Genomic DNA, 23505 nt, shown 5'->3' on the forward strand with positions numbered 1-23505 from the left:
CATTCTTTTTCATATTCTTTCCCCTTATGTTTTACCACAGGATATTGAATAAATCCCTGTGCTATACAGTAGGACCTTGTTGTTTATCCATTCTCTATATAACAGTTTGTATCTGCTAATCCCAAACTCCCAATCTGTCCCTCTCCAACCCCCCCCTCCACCCCCGCCCTTGGCAACCACAAGTCTGTTCTCTATATCCGTGAATCTGTTTTGTAGATAAGTTCATTTGTGTCATATTTTAGATTCCACATATAAGGAATATGGTATTACAACCAACAACTTTTTATTGAAGTATAGTTGATATGCAATGTTGTATTAGTTTCGGGTGTATAGGAAAGTAATTCATTTATATATATTCAGAGATATATATATTCTTTTCAGATTCTTTTCCATTATAGGTTATTACAAAATGTTGAATATAGTTCCCTGTGCTATACAGTAGGTCCTTGTTGTTTATCTATTTTGTATATAGTAGTGTGTATCTGTTAATCCCAAACTCCTAATTTATCCCTCCCCCAGCTCTTTCCCCTTTGGTAACCATAAATTTCTTTTCTGTGTCTGTGATTGTATTTCTGTTTTGTAAATGAGTTCATTTGTGTCATCTTTTTAGATACCATATATGTGATATTATATGATATTTGTCTTTGTCTGACTTACTTCGTATGTAATCTCTAGGTCCATTTAGGAATTTTTATCATGAATGGAAACTGAATTTTATCAAGTGCATTTTCTGTATCTATTGAAGCAATCATGTCATCTTTCTTCTTAAACTGTTAATGTGGTGAATTACGTAAATTATTTCTCACTGTTAAGCCAGCCTTGAAGTCCTAGATAAATCTAACTTAGTCTTAATGTATTATTATTTTTTATTTCTTGATTTGGTTTGCTATTTACTTTCTATTTTTGCATCTAACTTCATGGGTGAGACTGGCCTGCATTTTTCTTTCTCTTGTTCTTGTTAGATTTTGCTAGCATTATTAACGATTTGGAAAGTGTTCCCTCTTTTTCTATTCTCTGGAAGAGTTTGTATAAGGTTGGAATTATGTATCCTTGAATGCTTAATTGAATGTACTGGAGAAACCATCTGGGCTTGGAATTTTCTTTGTGAGAAGATATTTTACTGTTGATATAATGTCCTTTGTAGTTACAGGACTTTTCATATTTTCTATTCTTTCTTGATATAGTTTTAGCAAGTTATACTTTTCTAGGATAGTGCTCATTTCATCTAAAATCTTAAATTTATTGGCATAATGTTTTTCTAATATCCTTTTATCTTCTTGATGCCCGTAGCGTCTATAGTACTGTCTCCTTTTCATTTTTGAAATTGATTATATATACTCTTTTTCCCTTTATTTTTCTTTTTATCACTCTTCCCAGAGGTTTGTCTATTTTATTAATCATTTCAAAGATCCAATGTCTGTCTTTATTGAACCTCTTTTTTATTTATTTCCTACTTTATTTGCTGTGCCCTTTATTTTCTTTCCTTCAATTTAATTGGATTTATTTTGCTAACATTTTTTCTAGCTCCTTGACATAGATACTTAACTCTTTGAGTTTTTTTCTTTAGCTTTTCTCCTTTTCTCACATAAACAATTAAGGTGATACATACATATTCTTTTCTCTAAAAAATGGCTTTAGTTTAATCTTACAAATTTAATATGTATATTTTTTATTGCTAAAATTTTTTTCTAATTTCCATTACTATTTCTCCCTTGACTCTTAAGTTATTTAAAAATGTGTGCCTCATTAAAAGGATCATATACCATGATCAAATGGGGTTTATCCCAGGAATGCAAGGATTCTTCAACATACGCAAATCAATCAATGTGATAAACCATATTAAGATATTCAAGGAGAAAAACCATATGATCATCTCAATAGATGCAGAAAAAGCTTTTGACAAAATTCAACACCCATTTATGATAAAAACCCTCCAGAAACTGGGCATAGAGGGAACTTACCTCAACATAATAAAGGCCATATATGACAAACCCACAGCCAACATCGTTCTCAATGGTGAAAAACTGAAACCATTTCCACTAAGATCAGGAACAAGACAAGGTTGCCCACTCTCGCCACTATTATTCAACATAGTTTTGGAAGTTTTAGCCACGGCAATCAGAGAAGAAAAAGAAATAAAATGAATCCAAATCGGAAAAGAAGAAGTAAAACTGTCACTGTTTGCAGATGACATGATACTATACATAGAGAATCCTAAAGATGCTACCAGAAAACTACTAGAGCTAGTTAATGAATTTGGTAAAGTAGCAGGATACAAAATTAATGCACAGAAATCTCTTGTATTCCTATACACTAATGATGAAAAATCTGAAAGAGAAATTAAGGAAACACTCCCATTTACCACTGCAACAAAAAGAATAAAATACCTAGGAATAAACCTACCTAGGGAGACAAAAGACCTGTATGCAGAAAACTATAAGGCACTGATTAAAGAAATTAAAGATGATACAAACAGATGGAGAGATATACCATGTTCTTGGATTGGAAGAATCAACATTGTGAAAATGACCATACTACCCAAAGCAATCTACAGATTCAGTGCAATCCCTATCAAACTACCAGTGGCATTTTTCACAGAACTAGAACAAAAATGTTCACAATTTGTATGGAAACAACACAAAAGACCCCAAATAGCCAAAGCAATCTTGAGAAAGAAAAACGGAGCTGGAGGAATCAGGCTCCTGGATTTCAGACTTTACTACAAAGCTACAGTAATCAAGACACTATGGTACTGGCACAAAAACAGAAATATAGATCAATGGAACAGGAAGAAAGCCCAGAGATAAACCCATGCACATATGGTCACCATATCTTTGATAAAGGAAGCAAGAATATACAATGGAGAAACAACAGCCTCTTCAATAAGTGGTGCTGGGAAAACTGGACAGCTACATGTAAAAGAATGAAATTAGAACACTCCCTAACACCATACACAAAAATAAACTCAAAATGGATTAAAGACCTAAATGTAAGGCCACACACTATAAAACTCTTAGAGGAAAACATAGGCAGAACACTCTATGACATAAATCACAGCAAGATCCTTTTTGACCCACCTCCTAGAGAAATGGAAATAAAAACAAAAATTAACAAATGGGACCTAATGAAACTTAAAAGCTTTTGCACAGCAAAGGAAACCATAAAGAAGACAAAAAGACAACCCTCAGAATGGGAGAAAATATTTGCAAATGAAGCAACTGACAAAGGATTAATCTCCAAAATATACAAGCAGCTCATGCAGCTCAATATCAAAAAAACAAACAACCCAATCCAAAAATGGGCAGAAGACCTAATTAGACATTTCTCCAAAGAAGATATATAGATTGCCAACAAACACATGAAAGAATGCTCAACATCAGTAATCATTAGAGAAATGCAAATCAGAACTACAATGAGGTATCACCTCACACTAGTCAGAATGGCCATATCAAAAAAATCTACAAACAATAAATGCTGGAGAGGGTGTAGAGAAAAGGGAACCCTCCCGCACTGTTGGTGGGAATGTAAATTGATACAGCCACTATGGAGAACAGTATGGAGGTTCCTTAAAAAACTAAAAATAGGACTACCATACAACCCAGCAATCCCACTACTGGGCATACACCCTGAGAAAACCATAATTCAAAAAGAGTCATGTACCACAATGTTCATTGCAGCTCTATTTACAATAGCCAGGACATGGAATCGACCTAAGTGCCCATCGACAGATGAATGGATAAAGAAGATGGGGCACATATATACAATGGAATATTACTCAGCCATAAAAAGAAACAAAATTGAGTTATTTGTAGTGAGGTGGATGGACCTAGAGACTGTCATACAGAGTGAAATAAGTCAGAAAGAGAAAAACAAATACCATATGCTAACACATATATATGGAATCTAAAAAAAAAAAAAAAAAAAAAAAAAGGTTCTGAAGAACCTAGGGGCAGGACAGGAATAAAGACGCAGATGTAGAGAATGGACTTGAGGACACGGGGAGAGGGAGGGGTAAGCTGGGACGATGTGAGAGAGTGGCATGGACATATATACATTACCAAATGTAAAATAGATAGCTAGTGGGAAGCAGCCGCAAAGCACAGGGAGATCAGCTTGGTGCTTTGTGTTCACCTTGAGGGGTGGGATAGGGAGGGTGGGAGGGAGACGCAGAGGGAAGAGATATGGGGATATATGTATATGTATAGCTGATTCACTTTGTTATAAAGCAGAAACTAACACACCATTGTAAAGCAATTATCCTCCAATAAAGATGTTAAAAAAATAAAAACGTGCCTTACTTTCCTAACATGGTGATATTTATTAATGTTTCTGTTATTGATTTCTAGCTTAATTTTACTGTGGTCAGAGAAGATGCTATATATAATTTCAGTCCCTTATGTTAAAACTTATTTTATGCCTCAACACATGGAAAATGTTTATAAATGTTCCAGGTGTATATTCTTCAGTTGTTGTTGGGTATAGCTTCCTAAATATGTCCATCAGGTCAAGTTTGTTAATCATGTTGTTCCAATCATCTGTATTACTGACATTTTTAGCTGCTATCCTATAAATTACTAATAGAAGGGTGTTAAAATCTTCATTATGGCTGCATATTTGACTATTTTGTCTTCTGATCTGTCAGTGTTTGCTTTCTACATTTTGAGATTATATTATTATGTACATAGCAATTCAGAATTGTTGTATATTCCTTGTAAATTGAAACTTTTATCATTGTGAAGTGACCTTCTTTGCCACTAATAATGCCTTATACCCCAAGTTTATTTTGCCTAATATTAATATAGCTACACCAGTTTCCTCTTGGTTAGTATTTACATAGCTAATATTTTTCCATCACTTTATTTTCAATACTTTATATTTGTATGTTATTTAGATATGTCTCATAAACAGCAAATAGATAAATTTATCCATTCTGACAATATTGCATTTTTGCTGGCTCATTTAGCCCTGTACATGTAATTTCTGATACATTTGGATTTCATTCCACCATTTTCTTTTAGGCTTTTTATTTGTTTCACCTGTTGTAGGTTTCTCTTTCTCTTGTTTCTTGTGTTCTTTTTGTTGATAATCTTTTTATCCCTCTGTTTTTTTCCCTCCACTAGTCTGTTCCTATTCTTTTGATGGTTACCTTAAAAATTATAGCATACTTACTAAATTATCAAAGTCTAAAATTAAACAATATCTTTTCTCTTTTCCCAGATAAGATAAAACCCTTTAGAACACTTTAAATTCATTATATTATTTTATTTTATTATTGTTATCATGTATTTAACCCTCCAGGATGCTATTAATATTGTTTTATTATTTTTATATACAATTACTGTTCATTTAGATGTAACCATATATTTACCAGGGATAATAAATAACCTTGCTTACTACTACCAGAAACAAGATTGGCATCACCATTCTTGAATGTTTTTCACCTATTCCATATCTAGAAGTTTTTACTGCTTCATCCAGTCTCAGCCTCTCTCCATCTTGCTTGTGCTTCTCTCCTTCTCCATCCTCTCTCCTTTCAATGTTCCTCTTCTCCATCTTAGGAGCAAAATCAATAAATTTCTCAGTTTGTTACCTGCAAGGTAGTTTTCCCTCTTCTCCAATACCTGTTGACATCCAACTCTAAAGGATCTTATCTAACCCAAGGTGGTTAAGCTAGCATTTCTCCAAAATGGTTTCCTTCCAAACAGGGTCTCTGACTCAGACTGGAGAGATATAGAAACTATCAGAAGGGGGTATTGCTTGAGCTAAGAGTTCTGAAGAATGAGTAAGAGTTACTGGAATCTCCCACGTCCCTCCAAGCTCAGATAATGACTATTCCAACTGACCCCATTTCAAAGCCATCTCTATCATCAGTTTCAGCTTCTGGAGCAGGAAATTCCTTACAGACTTATGCAATTAATGTATTGAACTTCACTCTAGAATCAGAAATGTGAGATGAAAAGAGAGAGAAATCAGCAGATCAAATATGAGCCTCAGGTTTCTAGGTTAGTTTAATCTCCCTTAGACAGGTAGTCCCTTGCTGGCACTCTGAGAGGACAGAAAAAAGAAAAAAAATTCTTAGTGACAGCTGGTTGAGCCACCCTCATGAAGTTCTGGGTGTGTCTCCCAAACTTCCCCCAACTCAAAGGCACTTTTGAAGAAAACAAATGTTTACTGGGCCCTAGTAAAAGTAAAACTTAAAGTAAACCCTGTTCTCTAGAAACTTTCACATCAGTGGAACAGACATATGTATTAATAATTTCAGTACAATATGATAATGCCTTAATAGAAATGTATTCAACATGCTCTGGTCCATACAGAGGAAGAAGTAACCAAATCCTTTGGGAAACTAGGATAACTACCGAGGAAGGGATATTTGAGCCTTAACTTAAAAGATGGATAAGGTGGGGGAAGGTAATCCAGGCAGAGGGAGAAAGCAACCTGTATTTAAAAAAGCATGTCATTGTAAAGTACATGACATGTTCAAATAAAAGATCAATAGTTCGGCATGGCTGGACTCAGCATTTAAGGAAAAGGGAAAAGGACTGTCAGAGGTAAGAGGGGACCACCCTGTTACCTTTTATTAAACACTCTCATAGTACCCTGTATTTTTTTTATAACACTTTTCCTACTTTGAACTTCTTGTTCATTGTCTGTTGTTTCACAGTATTCATCCTTAATCCTGGGGAGTCAATAGATACTATCTAAAATTAATAAATCAGGGACTTCCCTGGTTAGTACTTTGCCTTCCAATGCAGGGAGTGCGGGTTTGATCCCTGGTCGGGCAGCTAAGATCCCACATGCCACTGGGCCAAGAAACCAAAACATAAAACAGAAGCAATATCGTAGCAAGTTCAATAAGGACTTTAAAAATGGTCCACATCAAAAAAAAAAATCTTAAAATAAACAATAAATAAAATAAAATTAATAAATCAAGGGACTTCACTCGTGGTCCAGTGGTAAAGAATCCACCTTCCAATGCAGGGGACGCAGGTTCCATCCCTGCTCGGGGAACTAAGATCCCCCATGCCACGGGGCAACTAAGCCCGTGTGCCACAACTACAGAGCCCACGTGCCCTGGAGCCCACACACCACAACTAGATAGAGAAAACCTGCACACCACAACTAGAGAGAAGCCCGCACGCCACAACGAAAGATCCCGCATGCCTCAAGGAAGATCCTGCGTGCCGCAACGATCCCTGGTCCAGGAAGATCCCACATGCCACGGAGCAACTAAGCCCGCGAGCCACAACTACTGAGCCTGCACGCCACAACTACTGGAGCCCACACGCTGCAACTGCTGAGCCCGCGTGCCACAACTACTGAAGCCCACGCACCTAGAGCCCGTGCTCCGCAACAAGAGAAGCCACGGCAAGGAGAAGCCTGCACACCGCAATGAAGAGTAGCCCCCGCTCACTGCAACTAGAGAAAGCCCACGTGCAGCAACAAAGACCCAACGCAGCCAAAAACCAAATTTTAAAAAATTAAAAAAAAGACCCAATGCAACCAAAAAAAGAAAAAAAAAACTTTAAAAAATAAATAAATCAAGAATAAATATAAGAATATCATGTTTAGTTGTAATAAAAACTAAAACTGTTAATATGGGTGTCTCAAGGAAGTGGGACTAGGTTATAGGGTTCAGAGGTTTGAAAGGAAACTTTTACTTAATTTGTTTATATTCTTCTGTACTGTTCAAATATGTCCTCGTGCATATATTATGTTTTTAAAGTTTTTATTGAGATAAAAACTCACAGTAAAGTGCGCAGATCTTAAGTGTTTAGCTTAATAAATGTTTTTTTTTTTTTTTTTTTTTTTTTATTTTTTTATTTTTTTATGGCTGTTTTGGGTCTTCGTTTCTGTGCGAGGGCTTTCTCCGGTTGCGGCAAGTGGGGGCCACTCTTCATCGCGGTGCGCGGGCCTCTCACTATCGCGGCCTCTCTGGCTGCGGAGCACAGGCTCCAGATGCGCAGGCTCAGCAATTGTGGCTCACGGGCCCAGTCGCTCCGCGGCATGTGGGATCTTCCCAGACCAGGGCTCGAACCCGCGTCCCCTGCATTGGCAGGCAGACTCTCAACCACTGCGCCACCAGGGAAGCCCTTAATAAATGTTTACACATGTAAACATGGTTACACATCCATGTAACCACTATCCAGATCAAGATATGAAATATGTCCAGTGCCCCAGAAAATTCCCTCATGCCGCTTGCCAGGCAATACTGCACCCACTGAGATAACCACTATTCTTTTTCTTTTTTCTTTTTTGGCTGCGCTGGGTCTTAGTTGCGGTAGGCAGTCTCCTTAGTTGCGGCTCAAGGGCTCCTTAGTTGCGGCATGTGGACTCTTTATTTGTGGCATGAGAACTCTTGGTTGCAGCATGCATGTGGGATCTAGTTCCCTGACCAGGGATCGAACCCGGTCCCCCAGCATTGGGAGCACAGAGTCTTAACTACTGTGCCACCAGGGAAGCCCCAGAGATAACCACTATTCTGACATCTACCACCATCATGTAGTTTTGCTTGTTTTTCACTTCATTTACATGGAGTTATATGCTGCGTGTTTTTTAAGACTTTTATTGATGTATTGAATATAATACACTTACAGTAACATATACTGATCTTAAATGTTAGCTCAATGAATCTTGATATATTTCCAGCACTCCAGAAGATTCCCTCACGCCCCTTCCCAGTCACTACTGTCCCCACTAAGATAACCACTATTTTGACTTCTACCCCTATTGCTTAGTTTTGCCTGTTCCTGAGCCTCATATAAATGGAATCATACAGTACTGTGGTGGCCATGGAGGGTACCACCCGGATTTTCTTTAGGAGAACCTGCTGTGGGAAGCAGAGTTGACCGAGAACCTCTAGCCTACCCCGCTGTAGATCTGTCTTCTGAGCCCCAGCTCCCCGGGGCTACATCCAGCCAAAGACTGAGTATGAGGTACTGGAGCCTGGCCCTTCTGCCTGATGGGGAGCCCTCCGGCAGACCACCTGTGCTCAGGTTGGCTTGGCTGAGACCCTCAGACTGTGCTGCCATCTGAGACTCTTCCTACTTAGTCTTTCCCTCCTCCTCTCCATTCCCAAGTTTTAGATCTTCATTGTGATTTGAAGGTTTTCCATGCCGATTCCTGCTCCCCCTCCCTTTATTCTTCACGGGCTTTCCCCCTAATAAGTCTCTTGCGTATCTGATTCCATTTCGGCACCTACTTCTCGGAGGACCCATGTGTTTTTGTGTTGGCTTCATTTGCTCAGCATTCTGTCTGTGAGAACCATCCATGTTGTTACGTGTAGCAGTAATTTGTTCTCTTTTATTGCATAAGTATACCTCAATATATGTATCCATACTAATATTATTGGACATTTGAATAGTTTTCAGCTTGGGGCTCTTATTTATTTATTTTTTTAAACATCTTTATTGAAGTATAATTGCCTTACAATGGTGTGTTAGCTTCTGCTTTATAACAAAGTGAATCAGTTATACACATACAATATGTTCCCATATTGGCTCTTATTTTAACGTTTCTGTACATGCAATCTTTTGGTGAACACGTGCATTCATTTCTCTTGGGTATATGCCAAGGAAGTGGAGTTGCTGAGTCATAGGTATATGTTTAGCTTTAGTAGATACTGGTAAACAGTTTTCCAAAGTGGTGGACCAAGCTACACTCCGACAGCACTTACGAGAGTTCCTGTTGCATATAATATTTTTACAAATTTAAACGTAAAAGTAACTAGTTCAAAAGATAGATACAAAACAAATGTATGCTATATCATCCTAGCTTCATGTTTAAGTTACCATTTTTAAAACTGCTCCATAGAAAAAATGTTCACATACCCCAAAATGTTAATAGTGGTTATATTAAAGGGAGAAGGGAGATCACAGGTTACCTTTACCTTTGACTTTGAGAAATATCTGAAATGCTTTACAACAAATATATATTTCTTTTTCTTTTAATTACATTGTCTTGAAAAATGTTACATAGAACTAAAAGGCTTATGATGAAAACCAGCAGTCTCCTCCTACACTCCTCCACGTCCCTCAGTCCCATGCCTCCTAGCTTGCACTCCTATAATTGCTTTCTTGCTTCCAAAGATGTGTTGAAATCCCTTATCTGCTGCCTAATTCTCTTTATTCTTGTGGGTTTCTATCTTTTCCATCGCTTTATTGTCATTTAGTGAGATTTCAAGAGGGAGAGGAAATTAATATGATCAATCTGCCACTTTTAATCATACAATCCAGGCTGATTTTTGGACATTATCATGGTGAATGGGATGTATCAAAAAATAGCGGCTTGTTTTAAAGACATCATTCTGGTGATTGGGAATAGGGATGGTGAGAATGGACTGGGGAGGGGAGCACCCAGAGGCTTGTGGGGAGAATGCTTAAAGAGCTGACAGGAGGGGCTTCCCTGGTGGCGCAGTGGTTAAGAATCCGCCTGCCAATGCAGGGGACACGGGTTTGAGCCCTGGTCTGGAAAGATCCCACATGCCGTGGAGCAACTAAGCCCGTGTGCCACAACTACTGAAGCCTCCAAGCCTAGAGCCCGTGCTTCGCAACAAGAGAAGCCACCGCAGTGAGAAGCTCGCGCACCACAACGAAGGGTAGCCCCTGCTCGCCCCAACTAGAGAAAGCCCGCGCACAGCAACAAAGACCCAACGCAGCCAAAAATAAATAATAAATAAATAAATAATTTTTTAAAAAAGAGCTGACATGGTATTAGGAAAACAGAGAGGTAGGCTTCTCACCCAGCTGCAGCAGGATGGAGACAACAACGTAGAGGGCACAGAGAGTCCGTGCCTCAGGGTCACAGTCCACATCACGGGGCTGCTCACCCCAGTTCTGCTCCAGGATAGGCTCTACCTGGAAGGAAACACACCAAACTGTAAAATCTAGAAACAAGGAAATATACCAGAAATGGCAAATATTTGGCCGCACTCCTTAATCCTGAGCCCACGGCAGACGTAGCAATCCACCATGGCACTCTTGCCTGGAGACCCTCAAACTCTCAACATAGTGACAGGCGCTGCTGATCAGTCAAGATGGGGCCAACTGCCCTCCTGGGACTAACAGTTTTCCACCCCCTTTCTTGCCCATAGGCAAGCAACAGAGCCTAAAAAGCCCATCCCAAATTGTCCTGGAAACTGTATATCCAGGGAATTGCCACAAACCAGCTGAACAGACAGCTGGCAGAGGACTATGAAGTAGGAAGGGACTGGTCACTGGGACTTCTGGATCCCTTGAGAGCATGGGCATTCACTTCCACTAGGACCTGGGCCCTCAGCCCAGGCTGTCTTACCTTGTCCTTCAAAAGGGGCAGGGTCCCCTTATCTAGGGCCTCAGCAACAAGCTGCCCCTCCTCAGACAGCTCTGGGGGCAAAAAAGAGGGTGGTTGGTAGAGAGGCGAGGCACGTGGTGGGATGGGGCTTCACTGTCTGGTGAGACCTGGGACAAGCATCAGAGGTTCCAGAGAGCCCCCAGGAGTGCTAGATGGGGGTTCTTCCAAAGGGCTCCTGCTTTCCTCTTAGCCTGCAGGAGGTCGTAGGGGAAGAGGAGGCCCTCCCTCAATCCCTGGCCTGGGAAAGATGGCTAGTGTCTGAAGTGTGAAGTTCTGTGCCTCACAAAATGTAAAAGGCAGTGTATACCCCCTTCCTCCCAAGATTTGATTCCCCACAGGCCCCTCTGCTCAGCATTTCCTCCACACCAGCTTACATCCAAACCCCTCCTCACCCATCAAGTCATCCAGGAAATCCGAAATGGCTTCTGTGTGCTCCTCTATCAAGACGCCAGCAGGGTATATACAATGGAATATTACTCAGCCATAAAAAGGAACGAAATTGGGTCATTTGTAGAGACGTGGATGGACCTAGAGACTGTCATACAGAGTGAAGTAAGTAAGAAAGAGAAAAACAAATATCGTATATTAACGCATAAATGTGGAATCTAGAAAAATGGTACAGACAAACCTGTTTGCAAGGCAGAAATCGAGACACAGACGAGAACAAACATATGGACACCAAGAGGGGAAAGCGGGGGTGGGGGGGGGGATGAATTGGGAGATCGGGATTGACATGTATACACTAATATGTATAAAGTAGATAACCAATAAGAAACCGCTGTATAAAAAAAATAAAATTCATTGTTTAAAAAAAAAAAAGATCTGAGCGGCGTTAAAAAGGCTGCATATGGGGCTTCCCTGGTGGCGCAGTGGTTGAGAGTCTGCCTGCCAATGCAGGGGACACGGGTTCGAGCCCTGGTCTGGGAAGATCCCGCATGCCGCAGAGCAACTGGGCCCGTGAGCCACAACTACTGAGCCTGCGCGACTGGAGCCTGTGCTCCGCAACAAGAGAGGCCGCGATAGTGAGAGGCCCGTGCACCGCGATGAAGAGTGGCCCCCGCTTGCCGCAACTAGAGAAAGCCCTCGCACAGAAACGAAGACCCAACACAGCCAAAAATAAATAAATAAATAAATAAATAATTTTTTAAAAAAGGCTGCATATGACAGAACCTGCTGGGTCTTCCATCTGTAGCTCCCCAGAGCGCCGGACCTCAGGCGCCTAGGACCAGGAGATGGGGGAGATAAGCCCGGTCCCATTATAGCAGGTTGTCTCCCCACTGGCTCCTCCCTCTCCCTGCCCCAGTTCTTCCTTGGGCCTCTTACCCTTCGCTCTAGACCCTGCAGCTCTTCATCCTTGCTGAGGCACTTGGTGAAGCAGCTTAGCACCTCTTTTCGCCCCTCCTCAGTCGGATCCTGGAGGACTTGCACCATGTCCTGCATCCTCTCCTTCACGCTTGGGAAATCCTCCAAACTCAAGGACTTCCCAGTAGAGGCAGAAATTAAGAACCCCACCCACCCAGCCTAGCAAGCTCCATTACCAAGGCCCCCCAGACCCCATTCTTTATCTATCTTTCTTCTGGAGACCACCTTTCTGTATCTTCCCTTCTTCTAGTCTTTTCCTGTTAAATGAAGCATCCTTCTTCCCAGACACCCACCAGCATTGCCTCCCGCCGACCCCACTTCCACCTCCCCAACTCACCCTCAGTCTTGTACCAACCCCCAATTCTTCTCCATCTGCAGGAAATCAAAGCTTATGTCGTCCTTTCCATTCAGAGTACAAGCTTTGGGCCCCAGCAGGAGTAGTGAGGATTTAGAGGAAGTTAGAGCAGTGGTTCTCAGCTTTGACTGTGCATGAGAATCCCCTGGGGAGTGCCCAGACCCGATGCCCAGGCCAGGCCACACCCCCAGATCACTTAAGTCAGAATTTCTAGAGGTGGGACTCAGGTATCACTACTTTTAAAGTTCCCCCCAGGTGATGTCTACAACCAATGAGAATCACTGTGTTTAGAGGAGACAGATGCAATCTCCAGACTGAAGTTGAAACCTGCTTTGGGCACTGCCCTACCCTTGTCCTCCCAACGAGCTCCACTGCCACACACACATATACACACACATTCACACACACTCAGCTGCCCCACCTGAGCTGCACTTCTTGAGGCCAGAGGGCTCAAGAGTGAGGAGTGCAGCTACCCTGAACACAGCTGGCTTCCATCCTTACCTAACCAAGATGAACCACCATCTTTCTCTGCAGAGAGGAAGAATAATCTCAGAGAGTCTTCAGGTCACCTCCACCCACCTGTGGACCTTCTTGTCCCAGTGGTGGAAGTTTTCAGTTCTGGACTCTGAGCCCTCACTGCCCATGCCAGGGAGCCTGCATCCTCATCATTGTGTGTAAATGACAAAGCACTATATTCACAGACCCCTTCCTACACCCTCAGAGACAGGCAGGCATAGGATTATGCCTAGATGATTGAAGGAGAAATGGAAGCCCAGAGAGGGCCGCACAGCAAATTTGGATCAGGGCAGGAACTGGAATCTATCCCCTGACTCCTCTGTTATGGCACTTTAGTCTCTTCTGAGCTAGCAAGACCTTGCCAGGACTGAACCTGCAACTTCTACAACTTCCAGAAATTTTTCTTGAATTTTCTACTCCATCTAGACTTCTCTCTACTCCTTCACAAGGCCTTTTAGGCAGTACAACCCTTATTGGATTCAGGGAAAGACTCTGAAATTCCAGAGGAAGCCACATTCAGAATCATAGGGATCTCCTGGTCTAATCCTAGTTCATTTTAACGTCAGCATAACCATGGCTCAGGAGGCTGCGGAGCTAGTGAGTGGCAGAGCCAGGACGAGGCCCTGAGACCGTCTGACTCCTAGTGCAGTGCTCCTTTCAGTGGTGGTGCTATTGTGTGAGAACGGGCCAGGCAATTCAAGTGTGCTTCCTAGGCCAGTAACCCTTCTGTAAGGGCTGTGAGCCCAGGATCCAGCACACTGACCTGCACAGAGCAAGTCAAAGTTGGCGGAGCCTGGAAACGCTAGGTCAACATGCAATCCAACCTACTTCTCCAACAGGCAGATTTTTCTCCTGCCCTTACCGCAGTTCCCACCTGGGTGCATCCTATTACATTCTTAGCACTAAGAACTCTATAATCCCAGGCCATTTGTTATCCTCTTTTTAAAAATAGTATCCTCGGGGCTTCCCTGGTGGCGCAGTGGTTGAGAATCTGCCTGCCAATGCAGGGGACACGGGTTCGAGCCCTGGTCTGGGAAGATGCCACATGCTGCGGAGCAACTAGGCCCGTGAGCCACAGTTACTGAGCCTGCGCGTCTGGAGCCTGTGCTCCGCAACAAGAGAGGCCGCGATAGTGAGAGGCCCGCGCACCACAACGAAGAGTGGCCCCCACTTGCCACAACTAGAGAAAGCCCTCGCACAGAAACGAAGACCCAACACAGCTGTAAATAAATAAATAAATAAATAAATAGAAAAGTCATTTAAAAAAAAAAAATAGCATCCTTGCCCATTCTGGAATGATGAACAGGAGGCCCAGAAGCTCACTCACCTTCTGGAAAGGATTTTTCTTTTTTGCCCGAGAAAACCTAATACCTAAACCAGTTTGTAAAAAGAGAAAGAGAGAAAGACCAGTTATCAGAAAGCTCCGTTCTGGGACTTCCTCGGTGGCACAGTGGTTAAGAATCCGCCTGCCAATGCAGGGGACACGGGTTCGGACACCGGTCCAGGAGGATCCCACTTGCTGTGGAGCAACTGGGCCTGTGCGCCACAACTACTGAGCCTGCGCTCTAGAGCCCATGAGTCACAACTACTGAGCCTGCGCTCTAGATCCCACGAGCCACAACTACTGGGGCCCCCACGCCTAGAGCCCGTGCTCTGTAATAAGAAGCTCATGCACCGCAACGAAGAGCAGCCCCCGCTCTCAGCAACTAGAGAGGGCCCGCGTGCAGCAATGAAGACCCAATGCAGCCAAAAATAAATAAATAAATAAATAAATAAATAATTTTAAAAATTAAATTAAAAAAAAAATTTTTTTTAAAAGACAGCTCAGTTCTCTCTCTGTAAGGTCCTCTTTCTCCCCAACCTTCCCACCCTGCCCTCCAACAGAAAAAAAAATACTGGGAGAGAGATGGGAGTTAACACTTCTAGGGAAGAATTAGTGTCATGCTGGGGCAAATCCTGGGTCAGTGGTGTCTGAGCAAGGACCCTTCATCACCCTTCTTCTCATTCCCTGGAACTTCCCCCCACCTTCCAGCTCACCAGGGCCCCTCCAGGCTGACACAGACCCCAGCTGAATCGACCGCCACCCTACTCATGTGTTCAGGCTCCCCCATCCACCCCGCCCTACCAGGCCTTGCGTACCCATACTCTCTGCGTTGGGGAAGACGAGCTGCTTTACTCGATAGCCCAGGACCTTCTCAGGGGTGATGGTCACTTCCGTTTGGTGCTAGGAAAAAGGAGCTCAGGTTGATTGATCCCTAGGCGCTTGACATAGTTATCTTGCCTGATCTCCCAAACAATCCTGGGAGGTAGACATTTTTATCCTCATTTTACAGATGAGAGAACCGAGGCTCTGAGAGGGTCAGCAGATGAGCCCGTTTCACAGCAGTAGAGCTGAAATTTGAACCCGCATCTGACCCCAAAACTCATGTTGTTTCCACTTCATTCAACAAATATTTATGGGGAATTCCCTGGCCATCCAGTGGTTAGGACCTGGCGCTTTCACTGCCAGGGGCCCGGGCTCGATCCCTGGTCAGAGAACTAAGATCCTGCAAGCCACGTGGCGTGGCCAAAAAAAAAATTTTATGGAGGACAAAACATGCCTGTTTTGTTCCAGGCATCGTGGCTTCTGCCCTCCTGCCTCCTGGAAAGGGAGGAAGACAATGAACAAGCAAAAAACACCCGTGTAACTATGAACCGTGGGAAGCGCTATGAAGCAAATGAAGACAGAGCACCACTAGAGAGTAACAGGGGAGAGACTGAGTGATGCCACACAGACTTTCTTGGGGCAAGAAGAGAAGTCGTAAGAAGGCCAAGGAGCAGGCAAGACTGCTCAGAGAGGTCTAAAGGAAGAGCTGAAGAGCGCGGCGGCTGGGCTGGCAGCCCCTGACCTGCAGTGGGTGAGCCAGGCTGGCTCTCCCACAGTCCCCACCTCCCAGGATCCTAACCTTGTGTTCATATTGGAGACCAAAACATTTCATCGGGTCCCCAAAAATATACTGCTTTTCACTTTTCAGGATTACAGTCTTTGTGGTCTTCAGCGTTTCCGTCACTAGATAAAGGTCTTCTCTCATCGCCTGGATTGGTTGGAACGTAGGGGGCAGTTTCCTCTTCAGCTTTCTGGAGGGAGTAAAGGGGGAACGAGAGGGGCCCCACCTCCCAGGGACATTTCTCCCTCTCCAGCAGCTCATTTCTATTTGAGACTAAGTGCCTCTGAGGCCGGAAGACCACAGCACCCCCGTCCCAGTTCACTTTACCCACTGTGGGCGGGAACGGGGTGCAAAGTGGGAAGGGAACCCGCTAGCATTTCTGGAAGATTACAGTGTGCCAGAACTGTGAGATACTTCACGCGTCATTTCATTTAACCCTCACCACCCCGCTATGATGTAGGCAGGATTGCATCCGTTTTTCATATGATGAAATTGAGGCTTAGAGACAGGTCGTGAATGGTCCAGGTTCATACAGCTAATAAATGTATAACTGGGATACAAACCCCAGTCTGTATGAGTCCAAAGCTTGTGCTCTTCCCATGGCACTGAGATAGGTATCTGCCCAGTCCACAACACTCCCTTCTCTGAGAAGGGGCTCCGACTCCCTGCACTGGTCTCTGGGGCCTGGTTGAATTGTCCACCCTTGGGGGTCCATGAGGCATCTCTGATTCCATAAAGAAATTCATTTGGTGACTTAAAACAGCCTGATGGGGGACTTCCCTGGTGGTCCAGCAGTTAAGACTCCACACTCCCAATGCAGGGGGCCCGGGTTCAATCCCTGGTCAGGGAACTAGATCCCGCATGCATGCCACAACTAAGACCCCGAGCAGCCAAATATAAATACATGTATAAATCTACCTCCCTCCCTACCTGATGGAACTTCTGGTATTCGCAACCAAAAGACCCCCAAGAAAGTCCTACATTCTTGCCTGAGCAGATCTTCCTCTACCTACCCTCCCCCACACAACTCTATTTACACATTCCATATAGCTTCACTCTAGAAACAACAGGCATGCTAGAAAAATTGAGTTCCCTCAGAAAAACTGCAAAAGCCCCCTCCCCAGCAATACCGTGGTGGGTAGGGGTAGTTCAAAGGACCAGTACAATTTCACTGTAAGGCTTTCAGTTTTTAATTAAAAAGGAAAAACAAAAGGCATCCACCCTGCTCAGGGAGGGCTAGCCCAGGAGAGCGGTGGGGCCCCTTCCCCCAACCCATCCACACTTTCCAACAATTGCAGCTAGGGAAGAAGACACCAATACCAACCACAACGTGACTGCTGAGGAGGAAGGCTGGTGATATCCCTCTAAGTCCCTTGGAAGGACCATGCCCTCAGCTATCAGAACTTCTGTGGCACTTGATTGGTGCCACCCTGGTGGGGTGGGCTGGTGGCACTTCCTGTGCAGGAAATGTTCAACGGGGGTGCTTTGATTTCATAGGGCTTCACTTCAGCTCTCTTACCAAGTACTTACCATGTGCTGGGGATAAACAGAGAGGTTAGTAAAGTCAGTCCCTGGTCACAAGTTGTTCTTAGTGCAGTGAGGGGAGGGAACATGGAAACCACTGGCTTACCGCAAGGCAGAGTGAAACAGGCACAAAATACAGATTTGGGCAGCACAGTATAGGAAAACAGAAGAGAGTGGCCTCTTGAAACCAGCCAGTTTTGGTCCAAGCCCGAGTAATCAATCACCCTGGAGGACAGCAGGGAAATGAGTGAATTGAGGACCTCAGAAGAAGGGCTCCTGGAGGCTGATCCTGGAAGAATGAGAAGGCTTCCTGAGTGTGGAGAAGAGGAGGGCATGCTTGAGTGAAGCAGTGGGATGGGGAGAGCTGGGAGTAGGGAGTGGGAGGCTGCACCAGCCAGGGGCCCCCCACTTCAGACGCCCTTGGTGCCCAAAATGGGCTTCTCCCTCTCTCCCTCCCCCTGCTGCCTGCGTCCAGCCTCACTTGTTCTTAAGAGAATCCAGGAATTTCTGGAGTATCCGGGTCTTTGATAACTCGATGCCCTGCTCCGGGAACCTGGAGAATGTTATTCCCACTTCAAGTGTTTTTTCTTTGGGTAATTTCACTGTCAAACTTCCCTTTGAGTCTGCGCTGTCCATAACTTGGGACTTAACCTCTTGACCTGGAAAGAGAAAGGTAAACGTCACATTGAGGCTGACCCAAAAAGATCTCTCTCTAGAAAATCCTCCCTGGTGCACCCCGTCCTGGGCTCCCCTCCACGATCCCCTTCCCTTCTGAGGAATTCTTCCAGCCGTGGCTCTCCAGCCAATGCTGTTCTCACCAGAAGTCATCATGCCTGGAGCCCACTCTGCCACCTTCTTACTAAATGACCTTGGATAAGTCACATCACCTCTGAATCTGTTTCCTCATCTATAGAAGGAGAATTTTTTTTTTTTTGGCCACGGCCTGCAGCATGTGGGACCTTAGTTCCCTGACCAGGGATCGAACCCCTGCCCCCTGCAATGGAAGCTCGTTGTCTTAACCACTGGACCACCAGGGAAATCTCTATAGAAGGAGAAATATTAATAGTACCTACTTCCCATGCTTGAAGAAATTAAATAAACTAATGCAGTTAAGCACTTAACGGAGTGCCTGGCACACATACTAAATGTTCAGTAAATGTGAGCTAGTCCTATATAACTATTTGAGAGGCTGAAATGAGACAAGGAAAAGTAAAGTGGAAGAATTAGGAGCCCCTGACCTTGGGGAAATAAAAGTTAAGCAGGGTTCAGTCTCTGTGTTTGTGTGAACTGTGCAGGTGCAAAGTGAGGCAAGTCTGGAAAGTTGCCCACCCAAGTGGACTCTGCCCAGCCTTGCATAAGGCCTTGCATAAGGGCGTGGACTCCAAGTCAGTTGCTGCCCTGGAGTTAGTGGAGCATATGTGGAGATGCTGCCAGGCTGAGAGACCTTCTCTCAGACCTCCCAGTTCTGAGCCTACAGAGCAGGGAGAGCTTCTACTGCTGGATTTTGGGGACAGGGCCGGATTTACAGAGAAGAAATGCATTTTGAAACTGGTGGAAATATGACAGACCTAGAAATAGTGCCTGAAATCAGTCCTGTGTGTGTGACGCTAACGTCTCAGGGCCCAATTGTTTCTTGAGTAACGTAAAAGTTTGTGTGTACTTTATCAGAGAGAAAGAAAAATCAAACCTTATGCACACAAAGAATACAGTATGGGGGAATTCCCTGGCGGTCCGGTAGTTAGGACTCTGGGCTTCCACTGCAGGGGGCATGGGTTCAATCCCTGGTCAGGGAACTAAGATCCTGCAAGCCGCGCGGTGCAGCAATCAATCAACCAATCAATAAAACAGTATGGAGGAGGGGCAGGGGGAAAGAGTACCTTGACAGTGGAGAAACCCGACAGGCACTACCTCAGCCAGCTGACCAAGGTCAACATCAACAGTGATAAGTCATGTTGATAGTACATAACCTTGATATGATGTGATGGGAACAGCACTTTACCTCTGCAGTCTTCCTCCCCCAAACCCAGTACCTAGGTCTATCCATAAGAAAAAAAATCAGACAAATTCCAGTCCAAGGGGTGTCCTACAATACGCCTGACCAGTACTCCTCAAAACTGTCAAGGCCATCAAAAACAAGGAAAGTCAAAGAGGAGCCAAAGGAGACGTGACAACTACATGTAACATGATGTCCTAGATGGGATCCTGGAACAGAAAAAGGACACTAGATAAAAACTAAGGAAATCTGAATAAAGTATGGACTTTAGTTAATTAAAACAAAAAACAACTATGTACACCATCTACACCATATAGTTAAAAAAATAATAATCTGTTTGAAAAGGGAGCAGGCCAAGTCGCTGAAAATCAATTTAAATTACCAGTTCACCTCATCCTTAAGGATTTTTTTAGTTTGGTTTCACCTCTCCGTCTGAAATTTTTTATGCAAACAGATAGACTTTCCCTTAAAGGAAGTTAACTGACTTCTTAGTCAAATTTTTTTTTCCATAATTAAACTTGCACCTGCCCCTGGGGAGTAATATGATCACTGCAAAACATCCTAGTCTTGCTTTAAAGTTTTCTTGTTTCCAGTGAACTTGTCATTTTTTTTGTTGTTGTTGAGAATTAGCTTTTAGTAAATTGACTCTTGGCAATTCTCGTTTCAGAGAATTGACTCAGAGTCTTTGAAAAATACTAATCTGAAAATTTCCTAAAGTCCCTGGCTCACTTAAACCCCACTTGTGGAAAAGCCCACCACCTCAGAGTATTCTGGGCACTGCTCTTGGTCACATAACAGCAGTACCAGGCACGTGGCAGGTACTCTAAAACTATACAGTGGTGTTAGAATTCTTTTCCATCTCTTGGTGAGACCCAAATGGGCTTTGGCAGAGATGTCTGAGCTGTAAAACTCCTCACCATGAGGCATGAGATGCTGCAATAAGTCTCCAAGTGAGGGTTCATCAGCACCTATCCTGGGGCTTCTGAAACCCAAGAAACCCCAGGAGTCGCTGAGCTTGGAAGCAGGGGGATGGAACAGACTTCTCTACTAAGGCCTTTGAGCCCTTAAGGGAGTTCTGCTCACCAGCAACTTCCCATTCAGCCATGATCTCCAGGAACAGAAAGGGATAATAATAATAACCGCCACCAGTAGAATGATTGAGGCGAACTTTTATTGAATGCTCCTTCTTGCAGGCACTGTGGTAAATGATTTACGTAATTTCTCTCTTTTGATTCTTGCAACAGTCTTCTTGAGTTGACAGATGAGGAAACAAACTTAGATAAAACCACTTGTCCAGAGGTTACCCAGCTGGTAAGTGTGGCAGAGCCAGGTTTCGAAGCCAGATGCCCCCAATTCTAAAGACTGAGTCCTTTCCTAACCACTAAGCAAACTGCCTCCATTTAATTATCCATTTAAATGATAAACATTATAAACACATGAGAAGACCTCAGCTAATTTAAAAGCAAATTATTTACAAAGGAAAAAAATAGGAAAGACGACTATTTAAGAAGAGTTTCCAATAAAAATAAATTTCCATTTCCCCTATTCCCTTCTCCCCATGCAGCTCTCCCGTACATTTCTTAAATTGAGGTGTATGGACGTGTACATACAAATACCACGATTTCTTTTTTGACTGGCTGACCTCGTTGATAGCAATGGGGTGTTGACAGTGGGGTAGCGTAGGCGTGGGCAAAGTCTCTCACCCACCTCATACTGACCTTGGAGCCCAGGAGCCAGCTTATCAAACAGCCCTTCACCCTTGTCCATCTCCAGGATGTCCTACAGGGTGAGGTCTCTCTTATCATATTGGTATCTGAAGAAACGTCTCCTCTCCTTCACCAGATAGAAGCAGTGGAATCTGTCAGCATCAATGAGGCCTCTGACAGCAATCATATCCCCACCAGCGTCCATGTGTTGGACCACAGCTCTTGCGATTTTCTCAAATACCGCGAGCATGGTGCCTGGACCAACTGGGAAAAGGAAGCCCATTGCAGTTTGGGGGAGGGAAATACTGGTTCAGGTTTTTAAATCTTCTACCTTTGGCAGCTTGGGGTCAAGAAAGATCCAAAAGTTCTAGGCCACCCAGAACGGTTTGCATTCCCTGTTTCCACAAGGTGTGGTGGTCACTACACACTAAGGTGGGATGGCCATCACAAATGCCGGATTCTCCTCTGCCCCTTGTGGAACCCTTCTGGAGGAAAGATGGAGTGGTGATTGCCCCAGAAGGAAAGCTAGATCTGTTTTCTGCATCTCCCACAGCAGAGTTGCCCCTTGCTCAGAGGGGCCTGATGGGTGGGAAGGCAGGCCCACCATCCCCAGCCAGACCCTCACCAGTGCTGATGAAGAGGACCCAGGAAGAGATGGGGGGCATGACTGCCGGACCTCACATTACCAACCCCAACAGATGACTCGCTTGGCTCTGACTCCTGGGCCTCCCCCCCTTTCCTGTTCTGCAAGGCAGTTGGATGGTTGCCCCTACCAACCATTTCCCAGTGAGATGGTCATAAACTGGCCACAGAAGGAAACAAAAGAGAAAAGGTAGCACTCTACCTTTGTACTCAGAGTGGCTTGGAGCTAGGTGCTCTGGACAGCCCCCCACCCCCAAGTCCTGTCTCCTCAGTTTCTGGTCAACTTCTGAAGGGTCCCCTTATACTTGGTAAAATAAAATGAATCCCAAAACCCCACCTGGGGCATCTCCCTCCACCCACTCTCCCCTTCACCCTCTCCTGGTCTACTTTTGTCTCCATCTTGCCTGCCCTGCGGGACCCTCCACAGGCCCACCACCGGGCCAGCCTGACACAGCTTCTCCTCCCCCATTTCTATTCAGCAGCAGCTCTTGTGTCCCCACCACGTTGGACCCTTCGGGCTCTCTTTCCTCCAAATCCTTCTTACTCTTTCCCCTTCCATCAATCATTCTACATCTCCTTCCTTTTGACATCTCCTTCCCTTTCTTTAGGCTCCTTTGCCACCCTCCTGAGGCCAGATCACCCGTCACAGTCTTCCTGGCCACCTTCCCCTAAGTCCCTTCCGGCTAGCCCAGGCACCTACTCACCCATGCTCCCTTCTCTGCCCCTGCCCCCATCATAGTGGCCAACTCTCAACTCACTCCCCACCTAGGAATTCATCTGGGTATATGGAAAGGCTGTGCCCAGGGCCCACAGGTCCATCTCAGGGGCCACCCACCTCTTTTTTTGTCCTCAGCTACTCACCAAAAATGGAGGTTGTAAGAGTCCCCTCTGTGTAAGATCTCTGCACAGTTCCTGGCCACTGTGTCTCAGGAAATTATAATACGGGAATTGAAAAAAAAAAAAACAAAAAAACAACTGGAAAGCTAAGTGCCCCACCTCTCAGGCTTTTAGATAAGCCACATTATGGCTGGGGTGGAGGCAGACAGGCCAAAGGTAAGAAACCAACCCTTCCCTCCTCCTGGACCCAGGGAGCAGGTGGGAGATAGATAGATATACACAGATGACACTGCACTGAACGCGCTGTAAAGA

General features: G+C 44.2%; 1 protein-coding gene across 1 annotated transcript; it reads right to left on the reverse strand.

Annotated features, from left to right (window-relative positions):
• Window positions 1–10712: 10712 nt before the first annotated feature.
• On the reverse strand, window positions 10713–21964 carry GSDMB (gasdermin B). The gene is given in 12 exon segments (XM_036837630.1): window positions 10713–10856; window positions 11293–11363; window positions 11724–11787; window positions 12473–12550; window positions 12655–12816; window positions 13551–13576; window positions 14892–14910; window positions 14913–14935; window positions 15704–15788; window positions 16510–16681; window positions 18497–18674; window positions 21727–21964. Coding segments are annotated over 12 exon segments (1260 nt in total).
• Window positions 21965–23505: the final 1541 nt, after the last annotated feature.

Source organism: Balaenoptera musculus, chromosome 20, assembly GCF_009873245.2.
Source record: "Balaenoptera musculus isolate JJ_BM4_2016_0621 chromosome 20, mBalMus1.pri.v3, whole genome shotgun sequence".
Taxonomy (NCBI): domain Eukaryota; kingdom Metazoa; phylum Chordata; class Mammalia; order Artiodactyla; family Balaenopteridae; genus Balaenoptera; species Balaenoptera musculus.